General features: G+C 38.4%; 1 protein-coding gene, 2 long non-coding RNA genes and 1 pseudogene across 10 annotated transcripts in view; 3 read left to right on the forward strand and 1 right to left on the reverse strand.

Moving 5' to 3' along the window:
• Nucleotides 1–1,486: 1,486 nt before the first annotated feature.
• On the forward strand, nt 1,487–2,494 carry LOC114288873 (protein MIZU-KUSSEI 1 pseudogene; annotated as a pseudogene).
• Nucleotides 2,495–8,018: 5,524 nt separating this feature from the next.
• Nucleotides 8,019–16,840, reverse strand: part of LOC114289776 (DUF3754 family protein, putative (DUF3754)) — an 84,465-nt gene continuing 75,643 nt past the window's right edge. For all 8 annotated transcript variants that reach the window (XR_003638721.2, XR_014365426.1, XR_003638723.2 and 5 more), the window contains 2 exons: nt 8,394–8,459; nt 8,019–8,302 (listed from right to left, as the gene is read on the reverse strand). Coding sequence is in view for 5 of the 8 variants with exons in the window: in XM_082922579.1 (XP_082778705.1) it covers nt 8,147–8,302; nt 8,394–8,459 (222 nt within the window). In the remaining 3 variants the exon portion in view is untranslated. The remainder of the gene's footprint in view (nt 8,303–8,393; nt 8,460–16,840) is intronic.
• LOC145823183 (uncharacterized) lies at nt 8,988–10,122 on the forward strand. Its single transcript, XR_014365431.1, has 2 exons — nt 8,988–9,144; nt 9,188–10,122. It is a non-coding gene; the product is annotated as an uncharacterized LOC145823183 (long non-coding RNA).
• On the forward strand, nt 13,662–14,058 carry LOC145823182 (uncharacterized). The gene is made up of 2 exons (XR_014365430.1): nt 13,662–13,817; nt 13,860–14,058. It is a non-coding gene; the product is annotated as an uncharacterized LOC145823182 (long non-coding RNA).

Consider the following 16,840-nt stretch of genomic DNA (forward strand, 5'->3'; position numbering starts at 1 on the left):
TCCAATGTGTTCAAGAACTTTATCCTTGGAAAGGACCGATGGGGCTATCTGACTGGCTCAACGTGTAGACCCACATATTCTAAGGCCAAGGGTTATCACGTGGTTGTTTACACATGGTAAAGGGATTATGGCCAAGTCCTCAGATGGTTGCATAATTTTGTTGAACGAAACATAAGTATGATTTTTTCTAAATATGACAGTGTCACCGAAGTTTGGGATTATTTGAGGAATTTGTATCTTGAGTCGAATTTTGCTAAGCAATATGAATTAGAGATGTCCATTCGGTGTGCAAAAGGAAAGGAACAAATCTGTTCAAGAATTTCATTATGAAATATCTATATATTAGGACTAGTTGGCTCTCATGGAACCTTCTAACTTGTAGTTGTCAAGCAGTAAACTTTAGTACAGGGAAAAGCAAAGATTGATACAGTTTCTTATGGCTCTCCAAAATCAGTTTGAGCCCCTCTGTGATGCTATTCTACAGAGGTCACATTTGCCTTTTGTTGACAGGGTGGTTTCTGAACTTATTGTAGAGGAGATTTATCTTAAGGTTGCTTTTATTGTTCCTCCGTCTCAGTCTCTGTTTGCTACATCTCGGTTTCCTCTCTTGCCCACTTCGTTTTCTCATCTTATTCAGGTTATTGAGAAGCCCAAACCTCGCATTGCAAATAATGAGTGTAGATTTTGTCATCGGAAAGGACATTGGAAATTTACTTGCCCTTGTCATATGAATCCAAATGGGCACAACACTTCTCAGTTCCCAAAGGGGCACACACCTATCAAATAAATACAATGTTGACCCCTAAGGTAGTAAACAAATTATGATAAGAAAATATGGTCATTTTAGCTTAGTTATGAAAAGCAATAATGTTAGGATAATCATATTTTGTCTATTATCTCATGTAACACTGAGATCATAAACAAACATCTATTGAAAAAATGTTTTGTGGTGTGGGGTGGGGTGGTGTGGTGTGGTCCATGTGTAGTACTTACGATCATGTTTTTGACTTGTTTGTCACATTTTCCTTTCTATCTCACAGAAAAGAAACAAAATAAAAAATATTGATTTAATTAGTCTGACTAGTTGTGCTCAACTATTTACCTAAAAAACGTGTCAAAAATTCTATTCAAAATGTGAATGTGTGGTTGAAAATTGATTACTATATTGTGCAATCTATGTTTAAGAAAAAATTCTTGATATGTAATAATAATTGATTTTAACTGCAACATGACTCAAAACTCAAAAGCTAAGTTAGGGTAGGAACAAGTGGAGAGAGGAGAAAATTTACAAAACTACTAATAATAATTTATATAGCAGGAAAATCAATAATTCAATGTAATGCAATCATGTGATGCACAACACAAGAAGAGCCCAAAATAGATGTCCTGAGTTCCACAATTTCAGGGTCCGAAGACCTAGCCAAAATGAGTCTCTAATTTTACAGCCACAATTTGAGGGTAGGAGAGCCAGCCCAAACCCCCAACTTTAAACCCACGCCTACCCAACAACCCAGCCTTGTCTCTCCCTCTCTCTCTCTCTCTCTCATGGAAATATGCCATTGCTGGTTATGAAGGTCCAGTAATGGGGGAGCCGAAACGTAGCACCAGCGTTGCAACATCATCAGCGCCTCCTCCACCACCACTACCAAGCCAGCCATTGTCCCTTGTCCAGCCTTCCAACAAGAAGAAACACAAACCTGTCAAAGTGTTTCGAGTTTTTCGATCTGTTTTCCGATCTTTTCCCATCATAACACCTGTTTGCAAGCTGCCATCGCTCCCCGGTGGAGTTTTACCAGATATCAGCCGGAATGCTTCGGCGAATCGCATAACTGGTACATTGTTTGGATACCGTAAAGGAAGGGTAAGCCTGTCCATACAGGAAAACCCAAGGAACTTTCCCACGTTGGTGGTGGAGTTGGCCATGCAAACAAACGTGTTACAAAAGGAAATGAGTTTGGGGATGGTAAGAATAGCCCTGGAATGTGAAAGGAGGGGGGATAAAGACAAGACCAAGCTCTTAGATGAGCAATTATGGACCATGTTCTGTAATGGGAAGAAGACAGGTTATGGCGTCAAGAGAGAGGCCTCAGAAGAGGATCTACAGATCATGGAGCTCCTCAAGGCCACCTCAATGGGTGCAGGCGTCTTGCCTGGAAAATCTGACTTGGATGGACCGGATAGCGAGTTGGCATACATGCGAGCCCATTTTGAACGCGTCGTTGGCTCCAAGGACTCAGAGACCTTCTACATGTGTAGCCCTGATGGGAACAGTGGACCTGAATTGAGCATTTTCTTTGTTAGAGTATGATCTTTCAGGTAATTCATGAGGTGTAGTGTTTGTAGATATTTATAATATTAGTGAGGAAAGAAGAATAGGGAGAGGAATATTGTAGGGTTATTATCTTAGGACACCAAATAAAGAAGAGCTACTAATGCATTCTTTTCCTTGTCATATGTGTACATTTCAATACAATGCTCTCTTCCTTTCTTCTTATTATTCATTTTTCCCCCTTTGATTTTGCTTTTGGCCTTTATGAAGGAGATCAAATATAATACATATAGACAAAATTAGCTGCTAGGAAGGTCACCTGACTCTTAAGGGCTAAGTTTTAAGGGAGAGGTTCAACTCTCCTAAGGGAGTTGAATTAAGAGGCAAATATTTGGTGAGGTTAATTTTTATAGGTGCTAAACTAACAAGTAACAACTAACTTTCGCCGATAAAAGAAAAAAAAAAAAAAAGGGCCATGTAATGTTGTTTGCACCACTTTTTATTTTTCTGTCGATTGTGGCCTTTTAATTATGACCAAGTTCAATTATGGTCTGTCAATTGAAATCATAAACTATTTTCAAAGAATAACCTTGACTACATTTGTTTTTATTGTTATTATTTCTACCGACAGACATGCTAACGTAGCATGACAATTGTATTAAGGATGTGGCATGATGATATATTAAATAGAGGACCAGAAAGTTAACAATTGTAACAATTTGAAAGTTAGTTGCTGAGATCAAAGAGCCAAGATCAAATCAAGCACCAAATCTGCAAAATGGTTCCTATCAAACATAAGATATCGATAATTACTTCCAGAGAAGAATTTAATCTATTTAAGTTATAGACAAGGTTCTGAAAAGCGATTGTGGTTGCCGTAACGGTGGCGGTGGCACGGTTGCGGTTGCGGGGTATAAAGGCCATAGCATAACAGTTGCAGTAACCGAAATCGTAAATTTTTTTATTTTTTACACAATTTGAAAAAAACTTACCGATACGCATATTTTTTTTCCATGATCATATTTATTGGGTTTAAAATAAATATTGATCAATTTTTGTAAATTTTTAAGTATGATCCAATATATTTCATATTTTTAAATCACTATAAACTCAGTTTTTTACATTTTATTTTAATAATTAATGATTTTATATTATACAAAAAATTAATCACTAACTATTTTATATAAGATAAACAATGAAAAAAGTAAGAGAATAAATAAGAGCCTAAATACATATATATATATATATATATATACATATTTTAACTAAGCCAAATAGATAATGACCACACTTATTAATATTATTATTTTCAAATAATATATAGATAGACGTATATAAACAAAATGGTTGAGTGATAGCAGCTGAATAGTTTTAACAAATCAATAATATGTTCTTTATCTTTCCTCTTCTCTCTCTATCTCTTACTCCTCCATCTTCTCTCTTTATCTTCCCTCTTCTCTCTATCCCTCTTCCACTATTTTCAGTTTTTTTTTTTGTGTGTTTTTTTTAAAGTAGTTTGGAACCGTTACGTAACGGTGCGTAACAGGCCATTACGGCACCATTACGACCGCTACAGCAGTCGCTATTGCTGACACACCTGTGAATCTCAATCACACTGCAAAAGCGGTCGTAACGGGTAGCGGTAACCACCACAACCATTACGTAATGGCGTTACGTAACGGTTTCGGCCACTTTTTAAAACCTTGGGTATAAGACTCAACCACAAAGTCTGATCATTTTTGTGTTTATTTAAAACCAGTTGAAACCTGTCGATTAATCACTGTCGATTGGGCTTAAACTGAATTTTTGCCAACAAATGTATAAAAAATGTGAATAAGAATAAACTCAAATGCTATATGAGAACACAAGTTCTCCCACTATTATGGATTATTATTTTTTGTTTTAGGACAATGGAATTGACGGTGTTTGGATTTTCCACTACTATAACAGTTACTTTTAAAGGCCCGAATGTTTTTACGAGTTTATTAAATCTCCTACTCTCTCTCTTAAAGCCCTTGCTATTAGGCCTCAAATGATATTTTCTACACTAATTGAATGATGATAAAAGTTCTAGTAATGTATTTGGCCCTTGTGATGAAGTTGATCCCGTGATTAGAAGGGCCTCAAATGATATGGGAAGGTTTCTCATAATGACTATTGTGTAACAAATATTTAAGGCAAGAATCTGAAAGACTATGAAGCACGAACAAGGATCCTCTAAAGTTTTTTTTTCTTAAAGTTTCCTAGAGTGGTGCATTGTGTGGTTGAGATTTAATAACAAGTCACATCAATTTTTTAGTATTAAATCTCAACCACACAATACACTACTTTAGGAAACTTTAAGAAAAAAACACTCTAGAGGATCCTTGGTGATGAAGCACACTTCTTCTTACAGTTCCATTAGTTTGTTTTGAAAGCTACTCGATTTTGGTTTTAGAAAAAAAATTGTGGACCGATTGAACATGTGAAGCAATGGTTTTTGAAAACAAAGTTTTTGGGTCAAGAAATTAATCAATTGAGTAGGGACATTTACGATATCGTAGATATTGAAAATCTCTCCCAATTACCCCAAAGTTAGGCTTTGTAAAATTTTAAGTGGCGATAGATAGACATGTATAATGAACAAGATGCATAGCAAAATAAGATTAAAATATATTTTTATTTACATTTTGACATGACATTAATAAATTTAAGTTCATGAAATTTAATACTGTTTCTTGAAATTATAGTTATTCTCTTATTTATAACTTGATTTGTCTTTTACTAATTTTACATTTTTCAACTATGCATAAAAACATACATTTTTAATTATGAAAAATAAATTTGTTCCAATATACAAATTCTTATTGGTCTAAAATAACAGGCTCATATTCAGAAAATATGTGTTGAGTCCTTTATTATTTTTTATCAATCATCAAGTGCAAGTGTGAACAAAATGGCAGTCCACATTACGTGTGCGTATATACATGGGCAATGGTGCTAGTGAGATAATTAAAGGCAGAAAAAACCTGCAGAGAGAGAGAGAGAGAGAGAAGAAGAAGAAGAAATGGAGGGTACAGCAGAAGTGCAGAGGAGAAGAGAAGTAACATATCATTCTTATGATAATCCCTGCTATTTTTTTCAAAAAATAACCAAAGCTTTCATGAAGTGCTTTGATTTGGACTCCTCCTCCAGAACACAAAGAGGACTGGATGTGAACACCACCACTGACACTGTAACCTCTCTCTCTCTCTCTCTCTCTCTCTCTCTCTCTCTCTCAATATATAATATATGTTTGTTGAATTGAATATATGATCCATATATATATATATATATATATATGTATTTTGTATATGATGATGAATGATGTAGGAAGAATTAAGGCAACCAAAGCCACCAATAAGCTCTGGAAGAGGTGCCCAAACCAACTCTGCCTCATCATCTTGAAATTGTGTTATACCAAAAACTTTGGTTTCATTTCATATTTTGTTTAGTTTTTGTTATGGGGGTTTAAGTTATGTTTCTCCTTGTTAGTGTCCAAAATCCAAATTGAGCTTTTGCTGTCTTTGAATCAAACTCCCAAGGTTAGGTTAGGTTTTTTCTTCTTTTTTTTCTTTTTCTTGATGGGAAGAAAATTTCATTCAAGAAATTCAAATGACACTTACAAGAGTCCATCCAACCCAAAACTTATATCAAACAAAGTGAAAATAAAGCGAGAAGTATGAAAGAGAGAAAACTATGAAAATATTCAGATGCACATTTCGTGCTCGTACTTGTACTATGAAACAGAGCTGATCATGCCCACAATGGTTGTATGTATATAGCTAATTTACATCACTTGTTTTTTTTCATGCACCTTTTTTTTTTTTGTTTCTTTGAATTTGATTATAGTTTATATTGTTTCTTTCATTGATATGAATAACATCCCCATGAATTAATAAAAGTAAAATGTTAATGTATTATGAAATTGTGTTCTGAATTTTTTCTCGAAAATAAGATAGATAGTGTAAATTTAAAATTAATAGGATATGAGTTACATTTAGACTAATTGTGATTCATAAATATAATTGTTTAATGTAATTTTTTAAATACATTTTCAATTTCTTAGCATTTTTGTTAATAAAAATGTAGAAAAAAGAGCAGGTGCCTATTATTATCCTGTAACATAACTAAGCATTATTATTTTCAATCGTAATTACTGTTGGCTCACTTGAATTTGCTATTCTATCACACCATTATTTCAAATTATAAATTAATATCAATTTTTGAAATATAGAAATATTTTGTACTAAAAAATAAAAAAATTAGTAAAAAATTACTTAAAAAGTGGAACGTATGGTAGAAATGCAACCACTTGGACAAGGCATGAGAGTGACAAGAATGCATAAAAGTGATAGACCAAACACTCCTCTGTATAGAGAAGAAGGGCGGTGGTTTGGTGAAAGGAGTAAAGATAATTTGTCTTCTTCAATTTGTTATTTATGAACCCTCTCTCTAATATATCTATCTATCTATATAAATATCATAAAATATCACTTCTCCTCTTAAAAAGAGCAATTGTATAATTTTTTAAAATTGAAAAAGTAAAAATAGCATTTATAAATGAGAAGTGTTAGTATAATTAACCTATTTTTATTTATTTATTTTAAACTTCATATAAATGAGTGAGTGTGAATTCCATAAGTTGATTCAAAATTCATGGTGTGCCATCTACACTGTTTGATCGCCAATACACTCGATCAATGACCACAATCACGCTTGATCATGATCAAACATGCAATCGTCTACGCGATGTAGGCATGTGTGCAGGTCCTTGTCGCTCTATGCACTACCATCCTACCACAATTTCTTATTTTAAAAAAAATATCTCTTGTAAGTATTTATTAACTAATCACTCTCTCTTAAGTTTTCAATATTGTTTGCCCAAACCACAGGGGGTAAAGTTTACCCTTAAATATTTCATGTAGGTATTTATTAACTAATCCCTTTTCTCTCAAGTTTTCAATATGAGACAACCTACAAAGGCTAAAGAAACTTTATATAGAAACAGGTTTGGAAATACAAGCCAAAAGAAAACCCATTTATTGTTGGGTAAATGGCGCGATAATCTCGTTTTCTTCAAAGAGATTCAAGCTCTATGATAGTATAACCTTCAAGAACTATCTGGTGTAGCAAACCATCTCATATGGCTTATCTCCTTCAGGATACAATAGCTCGACAATTATTCGAGTTGGCTCAAACAATCTTTACTCAAGTGGTTGAGCCTCCACCATGGAAACACCCTTACAGCTGTGGATATCGAGCCCTTCATTGCACCCACACATCGGACTTGAACCGTCAATTTCATGTCACGTGATTGTCGAGTGTTTCAGGGTTATGAATCATCGAAATCTATAGTGGCAATATATCATTTGTTTTCCACAATATTGTTCGCCCACAAATTTCCAGGCTTCAGCTTTATTGTCAGAAAAGCTTATCAAATGTTTTCATAAAAATCATCCTAAAGCTTGCCTTTTCCAGTGTGTTGGAGTTGTTGGCTGGTACCCATCCACTCATGAATGAGGAATTTTTTTTTTTTTGATAATCTCATGAATGGGAAATGCATCCATATCAAAGCTACGAGGGTGCATTTTACATAGAAAACTTAGACCCTCTTAGAAATTTACCTTCCCTACTTCCTGTTTATCTGAGTAGATGCTGGCTTAGGTCCCATGTAACCAAACAAAGAGTACACACTGCACACACACACACAAATCACACAGAAGCAAACTGTATATAAAGTACTTTGACAGAACAGAGCTCATAAACTTTACAATAGCAGGTACAAGGAGGCAAAATTTACAGCATGTACATGATCTCTGCGCAACAATAAAAAATCTGAATTATTAGTAATCAAAATCAACTGTCCAGAAGGCTATTCCAACGTTGTTTAAGGATGTCATATGCCTTGGGGCATGGAATTGCCTGCAATCTAATTTTTTGATCAACTAGTTTTTCTGTAACAAGACCCAGCCTCATCAATGTATCCAAGGCCTTGTCAACTGGCATTTCAACCTGCATGCATTACGCTATTTTAAGGTCAACCATCAATGAATGCAGCAAACTAAACTAGTTAAGTAGGTTATAATACACTTCATTTTATTACCTTTTCCTTAAACATGTTATACATAAACCTCTCACATTTGTCTTTAACATTTTTTGGGCAAGTGACCTGCAATCCAAAACAATTATGTGTGATATACTCATTCAACAAATTGAGTCTTCAGAAATAGCCAAATCACTGGCAAAATATTGCAAACCAAAGATGACTCTCTTCATTTCCGATGTATCCAAAAAAAAAAAAAAAAAAAGATGACTATCTCTACATATTTAAAATGAAGGTAAAAAAAAGAACACCAAATATTCTAGGGTCTGTATTGGAATCCAAAAACAAGAATTTGATTAAGAATTCAGGCTTGAGAAATTTAATTGTTGCGAAAGCAACTTAGCTTGCATGTGAATGTGTGCATACATTTTTTTCCCCCCATTAACAATAGGTAACGTATAACTGCAGTTGCTTCATGCTAGTTAACTAATAGATATTGGTTTTATTTAAGCGCCGAACATGAATAAAGCACCCAATGCCTCTTATCAATATGGCTTTTTGTTGGAAATTGACGTGAGACTCAATTCAAATGCTAGAATCTTTTATTTAATGGGTTTAGCCTCTTGCAGGTCTTCTAATGAAGCCTGTAAAATTTGATGTATAGAGAAATAGAGAGAATGAATTATGTATTATTGATTGATATTGATGTGTTGTGTATATTACAATTACAAGGATTCCTATTATATAGGAGTGTGTTTGGGAGTAGGTGGAGAGTAGGTGAAGTGGAGGTGGTAGTGGTGTAGTGGGTTAGGTTTAGTGGAGTAGGTGAGGTGGTAGTGGTGGTAGTGGGTTAGGTTTAGTGGAGTAGGTGAGGTGGTAGTGGTGGTAGGTTTATGGTAAATTCTAACAGCCCCCCGCAAACTCAAGGAGGATAGAAACTAACTAACTTGAGTTTGAAGAGAGTAACAAAACAAGAAAATACATAAAAATAAAAAAGGATAAGAGACACTGTATGGTCGTGTCAGACCATTGGTGAAGACACTGGATGGCGGTGTCATAACGTTGTAGAGGACACTGTATGGGGGTGTCATAACCATGTAGAGGACACTGTATGGGGGTGTCATAACCATGTAGAGGACACTGTATGGTGGTGTCATAACGGTGTAGAAGACAGTTTATGGGGTCATGTCGGACCGTTGTAGAAGACAGTTTATGGGGTCATGTCGGACCGTTGTAAAAGACAGTTTATGGGGTCATGTCGGACCATTGTAGCAGACAATGTTGTGACAGTTGTTGTGACAGTTTACGGAGTCTTGCTGGACCCTTGTAGAAACTAACCGGAATCAATGTCGGGACAGTTTACAAAGTCTTGTCGGACCCATGAAGGAGCTAACCGGAATCAATGTCGGGACAGTTTACAGAGTCTTGTCGGACCCTTGTAGAAATTAACCGAAAACAATGTCGGGACAGTTTACAGAGTCTTGTCGGACCCTTGTAGAAACTAACCGGAATCTATGTCGGGACAGTTTACAGAGTCTTGTCGGACCCTTAAAAAGTCGCACCCTCAAAAGGTGTGCCCAATCTTTCAAAAGGCGTGCCATCAAAAGGCGTGCCCAATCCATAAAAAGGCGTGCCATCAAAAGGCGTGCCATCAAAAGACGTGCCATCAAAAGGCGCGCCCACTTTATCAAAAGATGTGCCATGAAAAGGCGTGCCAGTTTGTCGGGCGTCAAGAGGCGCGCGATGCGCGTGGCTGCCTCGGCTATAAGACAGAGGCTGAGGCTGAGGCTGAGGCAAAAACACCTGTGAGAGATATTCTGAGAGAGATTTCTGAGAGAGATTCTGTATAACACTCTGTTGCCTAGAAAATGGCGTCATCGTCTTCCCGCGGGCTGCTCACCCTCTTTCCCGACCTCAACGAGTCAACGAGAGAGAGAACTGGTGCGGTGGCACTGGAACCTCAACCAAGCGCCCCGGAGTTTGCTCCGTTGAACTTTCCGATGCGGTCGGTGGAGCAAAGAATGGCAGTGCAGTCGGATGTGGAGGCCAATCAGTATACTTTGAAGGCATGTGTGGAAAGCATGACGGCGGTCACAAACCTGTCGAACCGGCTGCAGAGTAGGACAAATGAGGTGCAGCATTTAAACTCCCAGCTGGCTCTGCTCCAACGCATGTATAAGGATGCGCGAGCAGAGATAAGTGTGCTTAAGGCAGAAAATAAGGAACTGAAGCGGAAGGCCACCGTGATGTTCCGATTTGGAGGGCCGCCATATGCTGCAGTGGAGGAGCAGGGAGTAGTGATCTTACCCAGTGGAGTGGGAAACACGGAGGCAACACCGTCAAGGGCCGCCCAGGACGGAGGCAAGAAGAAAAGACCGGCGGCAGAGTAGAGAAGAAAAATCCCACCTGTGAATGTGGGTGTTTGTTTTTTTTTTTTTTTTTTTTTGTACGTGGAAACATGGTGATCGGGGTGAGCCCTGACATGAATAAAATGAGTTTGGTTTTTTGTTTTTTTGTTTTTTGTTTTTTTTTTATAAAAGAAAAGAAAATTGAAGAGAAGTGTGTGACTGTGAAAGTAATAAAAAAATAAAAAAGAAATGAGAGATTTAAAGTTGTGGGCGGGTGTGTTGGTTGCTTTTCAAAAGATGGAGTAAAAAAGTTGAGTGGGGAACATGAGTGTGTGGAAAGAATGAAAAAGAAAAAGGATGGGTTGGATTTGTACAAAATAATAATAAAATAAATGAGTGGAGAAGGTTGGAAAAGGGAAGAGAAAAAGAAAGAAAGGCAAAGTATTGGTTTGTTTTGGATTCCAAGTAACAATGGAGAGAAACACTCCGGTGAGGAAGCCTCACACATCCACTGCGTGCTCACGGCTTTGAAGAGACCCACTTTCCAGAACTTCGACCACTGCAAGCACTCCACCTTCTTCAGATGTCAATGCTGTTCTGCCCTCATCAAAACCCACTAAAGATTCCATAAGTGCAGTTTGCAGGTTTTGAGGACGTGAAGACCGGTGAATCGGCGGTTTCGACGATCGTGAATCTCGCTGAAGAGGCTAAGTTCGCGAGAGAAGGTGTTAAGGCTCCGAGCTATGCGATTCTCAGTATCTGCAAGTCTCTCGTCGCCGGAGGAGTAGCCGTAGGCGTATCACGCACTGCTGTAGCCCCACTGGAACGATTAAAAATTTTGCTTCAGGTACAAAACCCACATAACATAAAGTACAACAGTGGGGGTAGATGAAGGGACTGCAGCGACGGGTTAAGGTCAACAGTGGGGTTAGATGAAGACGACCGAGACGGTAGTGTATGGGACTGAAGGGCTTGTGCGAGGTCAGAGAGTTCTTAACACTGGTTCTCGAATCACTGTACCTGTGGGCAGGGCCACCCTTGGTCGTATCATGAATGTTATTGGAGAGCCTATCGATGAGAGAGGCGAAATCAAAACCGATCACTTTTTGCCTATTCCTCGAGAAGCTCCTGCCTTTGTTGATCAAGCAACTGAACAAGAGATCCTTGTTACTGGAATCAAGGTGGTTGATCTCCTTGCACCATACCAAAGAGGTGGAAAAATTGGACTATTTGGTGGTGCTGGTGTAGGAAAAACAGTGCTTATTATGGAACTTATTAATAATGTCGCGAAAGCCCATGGTGGTTTCTCTGTGTTTGCTGGTGTTGGTGAGCGTACTCGAGAGGGTAATGATTTGTATAGGGAAATGAAATCCGGCGGGCGGTCAAGGCAAGGTTGCCGCCCGCCGGAAGGCGAAGAACACCAAGAGCTTAACCTATAGCTCTGATACCATGTAAAATTTGATGTATAGAGAAATAGAGAGAATGAATTATGTATTATTGATTGATATTGATGTGTTGTGTATATTACAATTACAAGGATTCCTATTATATAGGAGTGTGTTTGGGAGTAGGTGGAGAGTAGGTGAAGTTGAGGTGGTAGTGGTGTAGTGGGTTAGGTTTAGTGGAGTAGGTGAGGTGGTAGTGGTGGTAGGTTTATGGTAAATTCTAACAAAGCCAAGTATGAGATTTTCTACTACTCAATTGAACCAATCAAAATATCCACCACACTACTGTGTTAATGTCAGTTTGAATAGTCAAATTTTATTGTCTCACTTTAATATTTAAATAATAAAAATTTTACTACCATCACCATCACCATCACCCTCACCATTGCTTGTCTTCCTTCTATTTTTAAACAAAAATCCTTTTGTTTTTATAAAAAAATATAAAAATACAAAATCTTACACCAAAGACAACTGAACATATCTTTAGATCATAATATGGGCATAATAGTGGATGTGTCGATTAATGCATCAAATGGAACCAAGACAACAAGCCTTCAATCCATTTTTTTCCCCCAAAATGCTAGACCCTAAAATAATGATCAAAAGTTTTACACAATATTCAAATGGCGTGTGGGTCTCATATGGTATGAGTCCCACACCATGTAAGCATTGTGTAGAATTTTTGATAAATTATTTAGAGTACCTAGCATTTTTTTTTTTATAGCAATCCACGTGTATTTCCATGTCAGGTATTACTTCTTTTTTTTTCCCTCTTTGGTTGGGCTTACAAGAAACTAAATTCAAAGAAATGAGTCATACATGTACATGGAGTTGCTGACTTCTTAAGAAGGGGCAATATGGTCCAAAATTTGAAGAGAAGTTATTGTGGTGGTCTTCACACTCGAATCAGAAAAATGTGAGGGACCTTGTGCATGAAAAGTACTTGTGGAGTTTAAGCAATGTTTCACTAATTTTCCCTAAAACCTTATTTTATTTTAATTGATAAAAATTGATTTCCACTCCTTTTTGTCTTTTGAAAATCCAAAGCCTTAATATTTGATTCCCTCTTCTGATTTTGCAAAAGAACTAATTTTTAAAAAGCCCTAATTTTCTCCACTTTATGTTAATTGGTTTAATTTGAGGTTGATGATGACCATACACTAAGAAGCACGAACACTTGACACGTACACGCTGACATAACAATTTTCAAAAAATACAGGACACGACATATATTTATTATAGATCATATTTATGAATATATCATTCCAAGACAATAAATAAATGCAATATAACACTAATTTCTATAAATTGATATTCTTTTCTTTTATCATCATATTCTAAGTTATTTTGTTCAAACTTATAATTAGTTTTGTGTGTCTAATCAATGGACACGTGTGTCCTCCAAGTGTCCAAGTCTAAAAAATTTTAAGAAAACAAGACACATTTGGATGAGTGTTTGACACGTGTCAGGAAGTGTCTGACGAGTGTCGGTATCTAACACAGACACACCACCTTTTTAGAGTGTCCATGCTTCTTAGACTATATGTAAAAATTCAATGTATAAAAAAGAAATAGAGAATTGTATTATTGATTGATATATGTTGTTGTATAGATATTTATTACAATGATTCATGATTCCTATATATAGAAGAGGGTGAGTGTGTAGTAGGTAAGGAGTAGGTGAAGTGGAGGTGGTAGTGGTGTAGTGGGTTAGGTTTAGTGGAGTAGGTGAGGTGGTAGTGGTGTAGTGGGTTAGGTTTAGTGGAGTAGGTTTAAGTGGGTGAAGTAGGTGGAGAGTAGGTGGATTTTAACAGCCCCCCGCAAACTCAAGGGGGATAGGAACTAACCAACGTGAGTTTGGAGAGAGTAACAAAACAAGAAAATACATAAAAATAAAAGAGGATAAGAGACACTGTATGGTCGTGTCAGACCATTGGTGAAGACACTGGATGGTGGTGTCATAACGTTGTAGAGGACACTGTATGGGGGTGTCATAACCATGTAGAGGACACTGTATGGTGGTGTCATAACGGTGTAGAGGACACTGGATGGCGGTGTCAAACCGATGTAGAAGACAGTTTATGGGGTCATGTCGGACCGTTGTAGCAGACAATGTTGTGACAGTTGTGGTGACAGTTTACGGAGTCTTGCTGGACCCTTGTAGAAACTAATCGGAATCAATGTCGGGACAGTTTACAGAGTCTTGTCGGACCCATAAAAGAGCTAACCGGAATCAATGTCGGGACAGTTTACAGAGTCTTGTCGGACCCATGAAGGAGCTAACCGGAATTAATGTCGGGACAGTTTACAGAGTCTTGTCGGACCCATAAAGGAGCTAATCGGAATCAATGTCGGGACAGTTTACAGAGTCTTGTCGGACCCTTAAAAAGTCGCACCCTCAAAAGGTGTGCCCAATTTTTCAAAAGGCGTGCCATCAAAAGGCGTGCCCATGTTGTCAAAAGGCGTGCCATCAAAAGGTGCGCCAGACACGCGGCGATGCACGTGATCGACAGAACGCGTGTCGGCCTCTTTGTCATGGTCTTTATAAACCGAAGCGGAGGCTGAGGCTTGGAAGCAGAGACAAAAACCTGCTAGAAAAATTCTGAAAAAACTCTTCGTTTTCGGAGAGAGATTTCTGAGAGAGATACTCGGTAACACTCTGTTTTCTGAGAGAGATTTCTGAGAGAGACACTCTGTAACACTCTGTTGTCCAGAAAATGGCTTCGTCTTCCCGTGGTCTGCTCACTCTCTTTCCAGACCTTAACGAGTCAACAAGAGAGATAACTGGTGCGGGGGCCAGTGAACCTCAACCAAGCGCCCCAGGGTTTGCTCCGTTGAACTTTCCTATGCGGTCTGTGGAGCAAAAAATGGCAGTGCAAACTGACATTGAAGCCAATCAGTATACTTTGAAGTCCTGTGTGGAGACGATGACGGCAGTCACAAACTTATCGCACCGACTGCAGAGTAGGACAAATGAGGTGCAACAGTTAAACTCCCAGCTGGCTCTGCTCCAACGCATGTATAAGGATGCGCGAGCATAGATAAGTGTGCTAAAGACAGAAAACAAGGAGCTGAAGCGGAAGGCCACCGTAATGTTCCGATTTGGAGGTCCACCATATGCTGTAGTGGAGGAGCAGGGAGGAGGAAACTTGCTTGGTGGTCTAGGAAGCACGGAGGCAACACCGTCAAGGGCCGTCCAGGACGGAGGCAAGAAGAAGAGACCGGCGGAATAGGCGAAGAAGTGAGGTCGGTGGGTGGCCGGCGAGGATAAGATTACAAATGGATGTTGTGACCTTGCTCCACTGGAAAACATCACCATCATCAAACTCCAAGGTTAGAGTTCCAACAGGGTCAAGCTGAATTGATGTCCCCCAAAATTTGGTTCTTCATTGTTCTCTGGAGGCTCCACAAACTTGAATACAGTTGCTATGATAGTCTCACCAGGAGCAAGAATAGCCCCTGGAGGACGCATGAAACAGCTTTTTCTTTGATGTCCCCTGGGAAGAAGAGATCTTTCCGCAGACGAGACCGAGCTCGAGCTTGAGCTTGAAGTGTTGCTGTGTGGATTCGATCCTTCGACCTGTGAACTCTGATGATAAGCAATGTGAGACGAAGACGAAGACGACGTCGTAGAATGCGAATTCACCGATTGCCGAACAAGGCGAGGCTGATTATTAGGGATTGGAAGTGAATCTGATTATTACAGATTACTGTATGCCTGGAATGACAGGCTATGATTTGCTCAAGAAAATTAAGGAATCTTCATCTCTGAGAAATATAACAGTAGTGATTATGTCATCTGAGAATTTTCCTCATATGATGAAAACCAAACATTTGAATCAGCAACAACAAGAAGATCAAGATCAAGAAGAATAATTGGTGGCAGCGGAGTGAAGGTATGTGTAGAGGTCCGGCGGGCGGCCAAGGCGATTCTGCCGCCCGCCGGTGAAGCAGAATTATTAGCTTCTTAACTTGGCTCTGATACCATGTAAAAATTCAATGTATAAAAAAGAAATAGAGAATTGTATTATTGATTGATATATGTTGTTGTATAGATATTTATTACAATGATTCATGATTCCTATATATAGAAGAGGGTGAGTGTGTAGTAGGTAAGGAGTAGGTGAAGTGGAGGTGGTAGTGGTGTAGTGGGTTAGGTTTAGTGGAGTAGGTGAGGTGGTAGTGGTGTAGTGGGTTAGGTTTAGTGGAGTAGGTTTAAGTGGGTGAAGTAGGTGGAGAGTAGGTGGATTTTAACACTATACATTTCTTTTTGTAAATTCTCATGCTTGCACTCTTTAATTTTAGGTTGATGATTATTGTTTGTGATGAACATCAGACTTGACTACACCAACCGACCAATCGAACAGTTACCAAATTTCACACAATTTGCTCGGGTATGCTCCCTTGATCGGTTGGGATCGATTTATGCAAATTTAACCCTGAAAGCTTTAGTTTGGTGGAAAACCTACCCTAAACTCCAACCAAACCGAAACACACTGCTTTCACCCCTATATATATATTTTATTGGCACCAAGGTGTCTAGATCAAAGCCCAACTAATCCCTAGGGTGTACAGGCCCTTGGCAAGGTGTTTCCGCAAGTGCACCATAGTTAATTCAAGGATTTTCCTCCAGTCTGATGGCCCCAAGGAATTGTTAGCATCTAAGAGGTTTCGATCCTTGAACCTTGGAGAGAGGACACCCCAGACCTAAGGC

The sequence above is a fragment of the Camellia sinensis genome, chromosome 4 (genome assembly GCF_055761805.1).
Source record: "Camellia sinensis isolate YWXY chromosome 4, ASM5576180v1, whole genome shotgun sequence".
Classification (NCBI taxonomy): domain Eukaryota; kingdom Viridiplantae; phylum Streptophyta; class Magnoliopsida; order Ericales; family Theaceae; genus Camellia; species Camellia sinensis.